We start from the raw sequence: 12,209 nt of genomic DNA, 5'->3' as shown, positions 1-12,209 counted from the left end.
TCCTGCCCAGTGTGTATAACAGGTCAGTAGTAAGCCTGCCCAGTGTGTATAACAGGTCAGTAGTACTCCTGCCCAGTGTGTATAACAGGTACGTAGTCATGTCATTACCAACTCCCGGTCCTTCTTAGCATCCTTCCTGGCCCTCTTGGCCTCCTTCTTCTCTTGTCTCTTCCTCTTGGCCTCCAGCTTCTTCTTGGCCGACAGGATGCTGGTGATGTCCAGGCCTGTCTGGAAGGAGAGCAGAGTCAGGGCCACAGAAACCTGCAGGGGGTCCACCCCATCCTGGCCCAGTGCAGGCGGTCCCTTTCATTTACATTTAGCAGACGCTTTTATCTAAAACGGCAGGATCTTGGATGGTTGATCGAGGTTCTTGTTAATTGCTACACGGGAACTGGTTCTTGGTTATATTCATTTCTTTGATTTGGACAGCACCCAATGGTCCTTTTCCTTTTGTAGTTTTGCCTCCTCTGTTTGTGTTAAATTGATTATCCCATGCTCTGGGCTAAATAAACAACTTCCAGTTAACCAAAGACATCTGGTTTTATGTTGCCACCCCTTCCCCTAGCGGCGGACGTAACAATCGCGTATGCAAATTTAAGCACTGTGACGCGACTCGGGCTCTGACGATACTGGAAAGCGGGTCATCGCAACAAGCAGGAAGAACCCGGCGAAGCGATTTGATTGGCTGACGGATGCATCTGCAAAGACTACTCCCCCATTACGCCCCGTGCCCACTACCTCCGTCAGTTGTCCGTTGCCCATTGACTTTGAATGGGGACGGTCGCGCAATGCATTGTGGATCCGTCAGTTGACTTGGAGCGTTCGCCACCGTCAAAAAGTTGAAAAATGTTCAACTTTTTCGGCAGCGACGGATCCGTCATCCAATCAGATCGCGTATGCAAATTTAAGCACTGTGACGCGACTCGGGCTCTGACGATACTGGAAAGTGGGAAAGCGGGTAATCTTGCCTCGCAACAAGCAGGAAGAAGCGGGAAGAACCCGGCGAACCGATTTGATTGGCTGACGGATGCATCTGCAAAGACTACTCCCCCATCCGTCAGCCACGCCTTCTGACGTCCGTTGACTGACGGTGCAGTGGGCACGAGGCGTTACGCCCCGTGCCCACTACCTCCGTCAGTTGACCGTTGCCCATTGACTTTGAATGGGGACGGACGCGCAATGCATTGTGGATCCGTCCGTTCAGTTGGAGCGTTCGCCACCGTCAGAAAGTTGAAAAATGTTCAACTTTTTCGGCAGCGACGGTTCCGTCATCCAATCAGATCGCGTATGCAAATGTAAGCACTGTGACGCGACTCGGGCTCTGACGATACTGGAAAGCGGGAAAGCGGGTCAGCTTGCCTCGCAACAAGCAGGAAGAAGCGGGAAGAACCCGGCGAACCGATTTGATTGGCTGACGGATGCATCTGCAAAGACTACTCCCCCATCCGTCAGCCACGCCTTCCCACGTCCGTTGACTGACGGTGCAGTGGGCACGAGGCGTCAGTCAGCAACGCCTTCCCACATCAGTCAACGGACGCATGTAGTGGGCATGTAGCATACGCGCCTAACGCCCCGTGCCCACTACATGCGTCCATCGACTGATGTGGGAAGGCGTGGCTGACTGATGGGGGAGTAGTCTTTGCAGAGGCATCCGTCAGCCGATCAAATCGCTTCGCCGGGTTCTTCCCGCTACTTCCTGCTTGTTGCGATGCAAGATGACCCGCTTTCCCGCTTTCCAGTATCGTCAGAGCCCGAGTCGCGTCACAGTGCTTAAATTTGCAGACGCGATCTGATTGGATGACGGATCCGTCGCTGCCGAAAAAGTTGAACATTTTTCAACTTTTTCAACGGACGGATCCACAATGCATTGCGCGTCCGTCCCCATTAAAGTCAATGGGGATCACGCAACGGACGGAGGTAGTGGGCACGGGACGTTAGTGAAACAATATATCACTGTCGGTAGAGTAAGGATGTTAGAGTAGAACAAAGTGCAAAGCACCAACAATCGCTAGGTTAACCCATTCCCCGTATTCAACATAGATAGCTATGATAAGATGCTACATAACTAAGTACTATAACTAAATACGACATGCATTAAGTGCGTACATTAAGTGCCAGGATGTACAACATACAACAAGTAGGAGGGGAGGGACTTAAGACCTCTCTGCATAGCCACCCCGGCTATACGAGTCTAGGTGAGCTCTAGGTGAGTGAGTCTTGAGTCTTTTGCGGTTCAGCCGTAGAACAGCGTTTGTATTGTGACCATCACAACACAATAGAGCTGAGGCACGTCTTACTGCTTACATATTATATATATTAAATCATATACATATATATATATATATATTAGGGCTGTCAGTTAAACGTGTTATTAACGGCGTTAATGCAATCCAATTTCAACAGCGTTATTTTTTTTTTATCGCGCGATTAACGCAAATTCGTATTAAAAAACAAAAACGTTTTTTTTTCTTTGGCTCAAAACAAAGAAGCAGTAGCCTGACTGCTATGTTCAAGGCAGTATGTTTGTATGTTCATCGTTTAATTGCACTATAGGCATTTTTTTGTATCTTCCTTGATCAGTATATGCCAATGTTGTTATCAATAAAAAAACATTTGCACAAGGCAAGCCGATGCATTTCTCCATGTTGATAAGAGCATTAAAATTAGAACAATTAATGGGACAAAGAAATCAAGGGATATTTAGCATAGAAAAAAGATTTGCGATTAATCGCGAGTTAACTATGACAATAATGCGATTAATCGCGATTAAATACAGCCCTAATATATATATATACACACTTGGGGAAAAACAGAATAGTCCGAATTGACTACTGTGTTTTCTGTCTGATAGGGTATGGTTAAGGTATAATCAAGTGAAACTATTCTCTGTGCTACGCTTACTTTCCTGTATTAAGGGAAGATCAGGTTTAAAAACATTTGTTACAATTTTAAGGTATTAAGGAATTATAAGGATATACGTTAACCAGTTGAATAGATCCAAACAGCTTGTGAAGTAGTTTTTTGACCCAGATAGCGAGCTATCGTTCTGCTCTGTAGCCCGGCGGCAGCCCGACATAGTGACTTTCGTACAACAGGTTTTTAATAATTTACAGTTGAAAAAAAACTGTGTTGCCAATGAATGAACCATTCTGTAAACTCTCTGAAAACCTTCTCCCGCTGTCCCTCCCTTCGTCGCTCCACAAAAGCATCGAGGAAGAGGAAGGAGGAAAGAGGATGACACTCAGACAATGTTCTCCTCTGTGCTCAGCCTGTCTGAGATGGTGAAATGTCAAGACCAATTGGACGGTAATTAGTGTGTCAAAGGGTCTCAGAAAATATCTCCAACAGCTCAGAGGATGTAGATGTATGTGTCCATGCATGGATGTGAGCCTATCGGAATATATACTTAAACAGTCTGCATACAATTATTGTTCTGTGGTGTATGTGTGTCCTGTATGTTTGGGTGCTTGTCTCTATATGTGTGTGTGTGTGTGTGTGGTGGGTATTGGTGCATTTGTGTGTGTATGTGTCTGTCTGTCTGCATTTGAGTGTGTATGTCTGCCTTTGTGTGTGTGTGTGTGTGTGTGTGTGTGTGTGTGTGTGTGTGTGTGTGTGTGTGTGTGTGTGTGTGTGTGTGTGTGTGTGTGTGTGTGTGTGTGTGTGTGTGTGTGTGTGTGTGTGTACCTTTTCTGCCAGAGCGTCTTGGTACATCTCAGCATTGGCAAAATAAAGAGTAGCAGAGGAGCGGAAAATCACCACGCCTGGAACCTGTTTCACCTGTCAATCAAAACATCCACCAATAACATGCATCAATCAATCAGTTCATCAACGACTCAATCCAATCACAGCTGGCACCTATTTCACCTGTCGATCAATCAAGCTATCATCAATCAAGAAGTAATTAATGATAAATCATTTAATTAAATTCTGAAACTCAACCTCCAACTTAATGTTCAGTAAGACCTTGAACAACCTTGTGGGCTGTAGGGTTTTACACTTTTGTTCTCTAGGGAGATGTAGCTAGCAACACATGTAGTGTAACTCTCCTGTTCTACAGCAGTCTGCCTACCGGCCTCTGTGTATAGGCTCTAGGCTCTACAGTTGAGTGTGCTGATTGTGTCTGTGTAGCGCCGCTGCTGTACCTGGTTATACTCCTCCACTGGCCTGTAGAGGTCAGTATCTCCTACCCGACCTAGGAGAGAGTAGCTTGGTCTAACACACACACACACACACACACACACACACACACACACACACACACACACACACACACACACACACACACACACACACACACACACACACACACACACACACACACACACACACACACACAGGCACAGGCACATAGGCATGCACACAAATAAGAGTCAGCCTAACAAAGCTAACGAAGTGAACTCAATTATGGTAAATATGATTGTGTGTGTGTGTGTGTGTGTGTGTGTGTGTGTGTGTGTGTGTGTGTGTGTGTGTGTGTGTGTGTGTGTGTGTGTGTGTGTGTGTGTGAATGGATCTGTGTGTGTGTGTGTGAATGGATCTGTGTGTGTGTGTGTGTGTGTTTCTGTGTGTGTGTGTGTCTCACAGCTGGGTCCTAAAGATGACGGTGAGCAGAGAGAAGGCGATGGAGGCGGCCAGGCCCAGGTCGGGGTTAAACAACACAGTCAGGATGAAGGTAGCCACCCACACACACTGGAGGGAGGGAGGGAGGGAGGGAGGGAGGGAGGGGGAGAGAGAGAGAGAGAGAGAGAGAGAGAGAGAGAGAGAGAGAGAGAGAGAGGGTTGAACAACACAGCCAAGATGAAGGTCACCACCCACACAGAATGACAGAGAGAGAGAGAGAGAGAGACACAGAGAGAGAGAGAGAGAGAGAGAGAGAGAGAGAGAGAGAGAGAGAGAGAGAGAGAGAGAAAGATAGAATCATAAATTATGGATCATGAATTTTGTTTTGTACCATTCTAGTCCCCTTCACACGCCTCCTTGTCACCTTCTAGTACACTACTCATGTCCGCTTGTTCACTTCCTAGCCCACTCGACATGCCACCCTGACAGCTTTCTAGTACACTCAATAACTGTCCTTGCTCACTATCTAGTGTACCAACCCTCTATCCTTGCTCCCCCTCTGTCCTTGCACGCGCCTGCAGTGCACTTTGTGCACGTTCTACCTTCCAGCCATGTGCGCCCCCTGCTGCCCCCCCCCCCCCCCACTCACCATGTCTACACGGCTGGTCCTCCACAGCGCTGGGATGTCCTTGAACTGCTTCATCATCCCTTGTAGGTTCACGTAGATGATGGCCGCCAAAACCGCCTGTAAACACACGCATGCACAAATTCAAGATACGCATGCATGTACACACACATGCATGAAAACACACACACACTCAAAAACATGCACAAACACACACACACACACACACACACACACACACACACACACACACACACACACACACACACACACACACACACACACACACACACTCAGCACCTTAGGGAGGTCTTCAAAGAGAGTTCCAATCCACAAAGTGATGAACAGAATCACGACTGCCGATAGAGCCCCAGCCACCTAGTGCACGGAGAGAGAGGGAGAGAGGGAGAGAGGGAGAGAGGGAGAGAGAGAGAGAGAGAGAGAGAGAGAGTAGTTGTGCTTCAACTCTCAACTCTGATCTGTTCAACAGACCACATGGCAGCAGTCTGGTAACTAGAAATAACAGGCTGCTGAGCTGATTGACCAAGATTGAGCAATCAGAATCCAGCATTGAACAAAGCAATGTTATATGATATAAACTATAGATCTGTTCAGGATAATTTCTCTCTCTATATATACATATAGAAATGATGGATTAACAAGTTGTTTACCTGTACAAGTACTACCTACCTGTGTCTTTCCACCTGTGCTCTCCTGGACCATGGTGCGAGACATGGAGCAGCTGATGGCGAAACATTGGAAAATCCCTCCCACAGAATTGCTCAGACCCAGAGCTATCAGTTCCTTAATGAGGAACAAACCATATGGGGGTTTCAAAAGGGGGCATGTTTATTTTTTATAGCACCCTTCACACACAAAGGCTGTTCATAGTGAACGACATCGGCAGGTCACAAGACAGTTTAAAAATTAAGACAATAAAAAATAATAATGGTAGCAATATCTTTCTCTTATAGATCATTTTTCATTCAAAACACTATACAATCAGACAAAAAAACATTACAATACAAAAACCTGTTAAATATAAGACGATAAAATAAAAAAATAATAATGAATAATAAATAATAGGGTGCAGATTTATTCTTTTCTTTCTAAAAGCTATGGACATTTTTAGAAATGTACTTAAAAGTATAAAGCATTGGGTCAGACCTTTGGGAGACTCGGTGAGGGGGCTCCAGATATGTGGGGCATACATACAGGAAGCTACAACAGCGCAGCCAGCAGGTCAGGATGCGCGGTCTTTGTACCTGGTTGGCGTCCACCTTGTAGCCGTATTTGAGAGCAAAGATGCGTCCGAGCGAGATGGCGATACCGTAGCCGACCACGGACAGAGCGAAGGCGTCGCCGATCACCTGACCGAACAGAGAGGCTGTTGGGAGGACTGGGGGCTGGAGACTGGCGTTGGAGGGGGAGGGGGAGGGGGAGGGGGAGGGAGAGAGAGAGAGAGAGAGAGAGAGAGAGAGAGAGAGAGAGAGAGAGAGAGTTTAGTAGGCATGCATTGAAGCATGTGTTTGTGTATGTGTCTCCTTTTCTTTGTGCTTTGGTTGTGTGTGTGCACGCCTGTGTGTGTGTGTGTGTGTGTGTGTGTGTGTGTGTGTGTGTGTGTGTGTGTGTGCATGCCGGTGAGTGTGTGTGTTCTCACCCTGAAGGGATCAATCCCACTACATCTACTCCATACTTGTCCTCCAAGTTGACCTGCCAGGAGATCAACGTGGCAACAACAATCTAGAGTGAAGAAACGGACATCGTTAGCATGTGTGCATATGTTTGTGTTTGTGTGCATGTATTTATGTGCAAAATTGTATATGTGTGAGCACATCTACATTTGCGTGTGCGCGTGTGTGTGTGTGTGTGTGTGTGTGCCCTCACTGCGATCAGCTCCACAGGTATGGGCACGGGAAGCTTCTTGCCCAGGTAGTTGTTGAGCTCCTTGACCAGCATGAGGCCGACAATGGCAACAATGCTGACCACCAGGGCCCCCAGGTTGGTCTGTGGAAGCAGGTAACACACCTCCAGCACCGTCTGGAGAGAGAGAGAGAGAGAGAGAGAGAGAGAGAGAGAGAGAGAGAGAGAGAGAGAGAGAGAGAGAGAGAGAGAGAGAGAGAGAGAGAGAGAGAGACGCACAGAGAGAGAGAGAGAGAGAGAGAGAGAGAGAGAGAGAGAGAGAGAGAGAGAGAGAGAGAGAGAGAGAGAGAGAGAGAGACGCACAGAGAGAGAGAGAGAAAGAGAGAGAGAGAGAGAGAGAGAGAGAGAGAGAGAGACACAGAGACACAGAGAGAGAGGGAGAGAGAGAGACTCACAGAGAGAGAGAGAAAGAGAGAGAGAGAGAGAGAGACGCACAGAGAGAGAGAGAGAGAGAGAGAGAGAGAGAGAGAGAGAGAGAGAGAGAGAGAGACACACAGAGACACAGAGACACAGAGAGACACAGAGAGAGAGAGAGGGAGAGAGAGAGAGAGAGAGAGAGAGAGAGAGAGAGAGAGAGAAATAGTAAAAGTGCCTTTTTGATTTAATATAAATGTAACATTTGATTACACGGATGAGCAGTCAATATGTTAAATTTATTGAAAGAGTTTAAAGTGGCAGGGAGTTTTACTTCACTCATTCCACCCTCCAACCAATATATTTCAATACCAGAGCAAATTTCAAAGACAGGCTGGCAAATCTCCTCTGACCAACAGAGGGCGCCATTTAGTTTGATCTGTGCTTGAGCGAGTGTGTTAAAGGGACACTGTGTAAAAATTACTCCCATCTAGTGGTACAATTGTATATTGCATTCAAACTAATAGTGCTTGCCCGCTCTAAAACTACGGCGGGCAGTATGTGCCAAGAAGCTGTGTCATGACATCCAATACTACCTCATCGAGTCATTCGAGTGATGAGGTTCGTTATTTCAAACAAATATCAAACTGCATTTAATCGTTAGTGTAAGCTAATGTATGAGTAGTTATTCCTCGAGCAAGATAGTGAATTATTTCAGTCATCATTCACGCTGGCTCAGTGAAAACGCGAGTATTCTTACATATGGCATACAGTCTGTAAATGAAGCTAACTCATCTAGGCCTATATGTGTACAGTCTATAAATGAAGCTTACTCATGGTCTTTGTGGTGCAAACAGTTTATGAATGAAGCCAACTCATGGGGTCTATGTGGTACATGCAGTCTATATAAGTGAAGCTAACTCATGGTCTTTGTGGTACATACAGTCTATAAATTAAGCTAAGTCATGACTGAGTCGATACTTACGTATATGAGGGAGAAAGGTCCGCTGAACCTGGCGGGTGAGATGCCGAAGGTGTACTTGAGCTGGGACACCACCACGTGGATGGCAGCAGCGGTGGTGTAGCCACGGACCAGCGGCTCTGACAGGTAGGTCACCACAAAACCAAAGTGGACCAAGCCCAGCAGGATCTGCACACGCATGCATTCAAGTACACACACAATGACCTTTGACCTTTAGACATGTTGCTTCATCGAAAGACTGGACCGACCTGTATTGGTTATGCAACTATGGTTGTGCAGAGATAAAATAACATCTTAAGGAACGTGTGGCTTGGTTGAGCCTGCATTCTCAGAATCGGATAAGAAACACTCGTAGAACTACATAATGAGCAGCACAACCTGAAAGGTTCTTTGCTCATTCATTTTACACATATAGGAAACAACAACCTTTAAACTTGCAGCCATACATTGATAAAAAAACAAACAGCCGTTTCCTCAGAGGAAAGCAATAGCATCCACCTGCAGGCCTGGACCCGGGGCCTGGGGCGTGGCAGAGGGGCCTGGGGCGTGGCAGAGGGGCCTGGGGCGTGGCAGAGGGGCCTGGGGTGTGGCAGGTCAGTTTTTATGTCTTTTTTCGGCGTTTCGTGTCACAGTCGGCCCCTAGATATTGGCTGTTAGATAAACATATGTATACAATATTTATATTTTATTAGAATGATTATTATTATTAATTAATCATTTTATTGAAATTGTAAAAGGAAAAATTTACTTTGCACAACTCGACTGGGGCAGCATGGTGCCGACTGTGACAAAACGTCACAGGTGCCACATCCCAGGCCCCGGTGCCACACCCCAGGCCCCTCTGCCACACCCCAGGCCCCTCTGCCACACCCCAGGCCCCGGTGCCACACCCCAGGCCCCGGTGCCACACCCCAGGCCGCTCTGCCACACCCCAGGCCCCGGTGCCACACCCCAGGCCGCTCTGCCACATCCCAGGCCCCGGTGCCACACCCCAGGCCCCTCTGCCACACCCCAGGCCCCTCTGCCACACCCCAGGCCCCTCTGCCACACCACAGTCCCCTCTGCCACACCCCAGGCCCCTCTGCCACACCCCAGATTCCTCTGCCACACCCCAGGCCCCGGCTCCGGGGCTGCAGCTGGATGCTACTCAAAAAACGTCCTCTAGCAAGCAGACGGCATCATGTGACTGGACTCGGATGGGGTAGGGCGGGCCCCCGGTGGGGTGGGCCCCAGTGGGAGCGGGGTGGACCCCCCCGGCGCGCGTACCTGGAACAGGCCGGACATGAAGGTGACGGCGGCCGCCACCCGGACCCTCTCGGCGTCCCGGGACAGCAGGTCCACCACGCTGGTGTTGGACACGTTGTCCCACGACAGGAAGTCGGCGTCGGGCGCCAGGCGCTCCGTCACGCCGCCGATCATCACGCTCATCACCGCGTACGTACCTGGGGGGGGGGGGGGGGAAGTGAAGCCGTAGGGTAGGAGTCAATACATCGGTCGAATGATCTGTGATTTGATTGGTTGTTCGATTTCGTGATTGCACCAAATTGACTGACCGATTGGCCGTCATATATCCGTCAATCTATCTGTCAATGGATTGATTGATCGGGCAGTTGGTCAAGCTATCGGTCAGATGATCGGTCATATCATTCCGTTGATCAATAGATAAATCATCAATCTGTTATTTTTGCATCTCTTTCTCCATCCCAGCCGTCTTTGTAAATGAAGGGAAACTCCCTTGATCCCAGTCCATTAAACTGGTGTCTCACACACACACACACACCCACACACCCTGTTCTACTCTTTACCCTACCTGTTATTGATGCCAATAGTTTACGATGGCACGCCCTAGCATTATATCATTGATAACGGATATAATATAATAAAAACGTTGTTAATCGTATTGATAATAGTTATTTGTAGATAAGACGTTGTGTGCAGACCGACGGAGATGTGCTTGGAGGTCCCGAACAGGAAGTAGACGAGGACTGGGTAGAAAGATGAGTAGAGTCCATAGACAGGAGGAACAGCGGCCAGCAGGGCGTAGGCCATACCTACACACACACACACACACACACACACACACACACACACACACACACACACACACACACACACACACACACACACACACACACACACACACACACACACACACACACACACACACACAAAGCAGACAAAGCAATATCCGAAACATGTAAGATAATACCTAACCATATCCGAAGTCCTCCCTACGCACCCTAATCCCATGGACCGGGTGTGGATTATGGGAATACCGTTACTCCTCACCCTGAGGAAGCTGCATGATGCCCACGCTGATGCCTGACACCAGGTCTCCCACTGCGTTGTCCCTGACCGGGTATCGAGGAAGCCAGGAGAGGATAGGCAGGAATCCCAGGATGAGACTTTTCATCCTGGGGCCGGAACACCTAGGAGGATGTGCAGCATAATCCACATCCAGAAAAACATGAAAGGGGGCCCTCACTCGTTCAGTCCATAGAGCACTAATTGGGGCGTCATCATTTTGTAGTGCCATCGGAAATCTGAGTGCACAAATCTGGTTTGATGCACTGTATGATACACCTTAAAAGAAGTGATCAAGAAGTAATGTGTCTACATTATATCTGCATCTGGGGACACATCTGGTGACACATCTAACATGCGTTGGCTAGTTTAAGCAAAAAAAAAAAGGTTTCCAGCACATAATGAATTAATCAGAATTTCATGTATTCATGCATTGCTTATTTTTACGGGACGATATAAAAGTTGGTATCCTTGGCCAAATGTACCCCCACGAGTGAGTCACGGCATATAAACGTTGATATCTATCGTTCCTAACATGTCGTGTTCCTCTACTTTTCTTTCTTTTGTACCTCAACGACTCTTTGACCTTGACGGAAAGCGTCCTCTTGACCTCGCTCTTCTCTGCCATCTCCTCCACGGCGCCTTCATCCAGGACCTCTCTGTGGACGCTGTAGCCCACGCTCCTCCTCTCCGTCATGGCTGGCGGCGGTGGGTACACTGCCCTGGACAGCACCTTGTTTTCCAAACCCCCACATATTTAGTATGGACAACATCCAGAGGTAGGTGACCTCCACAGAGCTAGACGTGTCTGGTCGTTTATTGTTAAGAATAAGCGGTAACCTTATCCTTAACATGCCAGCGTATTCGCAGCAACAACAATGACGATACAAAAGCTGCTTGATTTGCAATTTTCCTTGGAACAAGAAGTGGGTTTTATTTCGTGGATACTATCAGGTTTTCCTCTTTACAAACACTAAAGGAACAAACAACTCTTGCTCAATTAGGTATGTTTGCCGTCTGGTAAGGTAGGTTTTGTTATCGGATGACAACTGCCACATTTCCATCCTACATCATATCCTCATAACTGCTAATGTTCAAAGATATAAAACAAAATTACATATGTATTTTTTGGATTTGATTAGTTGTAAATGCCGGTACAGGCAGTAAACTCACCTGCTCACTGTACTAGAGAACCCTTTCTGCTGTGCGGGCTGAAGTGGAAGACAGGTCGGTCGGTCTGTTCCAGAAACCATGAGGATCGAGGGACACCGAGGGCAGAATGGGATCCTTAGTGCCAGGACGCTAAAGCCACCAGAGGACTGTCCTTGGCTCCTCAACGTTTACGACCCTGAGTAGTATCTTCAAACCAGGTATCTCTGAGCTTCGCATCAGGCCAAGATAACAGAGATAGCCGGCTTTTCTCCGAGCCGGTCTGAGGGTCACTTAACGAACACAGAATAC

General features: G+C 47.7%; 1 protein-coding gene across 1 annotated transcript; it reads right to left on the bottom strand.

Annotated features, from left to right (window-relative positions):
* Positions 1–11,445, bottom strand: LOC130387917 (solute carrier family 26 member 6-like). Its single transcript, XM_056597212.1, has 15 exons — positions 11,318–11,445; positions 10,734–10,873; positions 10,385–10,495; positions 9,711–9,886; positions 8,448–8,612; positions 7,073–7,225; positions 6,846–6,928; positions 6,451–6,598; positions 5,876–5,989; positions 5,486–5,563; positions 5,210–5,305; positions 4,583–4,689; positions 4,143–4,212; positions 3,685–3,777; positions 1–228 (listed from the first exon to the last, which is right to left on the bottom strand). The coding sequence occupies exons 1-15, from the start codon at positions 11,443–11,445 to the stop codon at positions 97–99; spliced, it is 1,794 nt and encodes a 597-aa protein (XP_056453187.1). The 3' UTR covers positions 1–96.
* Positions 11,446–12,209: the final 764 nt, after the last annotated feature.

The sequence above is a fragment of the Gadus chalcogrammus genome, chromosome 1 (genome assembly GCF_026213295.1).
Source record: "Gadus chalcogrammus isolate NIFS_2021 chromosome 1, NIFS_Gcha_1.0, whole genome shotgun sequence".
NCBI classification, from domain to species: domain Eukaryota; kingdom Metazoa; phylum Chordata; class Actinopteri; order Gadiformes; family Gadidae; genus Gadus; species Gadus chalcogrammus.
This window is presented reverse-complemented; position numbering and strand designations above follow the sequence as displayed.

Bases quoted from the DNA above. Each gene is read 5' to 3' on its own strand.
- LOC130387917 (XM_056597212.1), bottom strand. From the start codon at position 11,445: ATGACGGAGAGGAGGAGCGTGGGCTACAGCGTCCACAGAGAGGTCCTG. The intron at 6,929-7,072 runs GTGAGGGCACAC...TCTTCACTCTAG, and splicing joins TACCTGTGGAGCTGATCGCA to ATTGTTGTTGCCACGTTGAT. The intron at 229-3,684 runs GTACACACACAC...CTCTCCTTCCAG, and splicing joins AAGACGCTCTGGCAGAAAAG to ACAGGCCTGGACATCACCAG.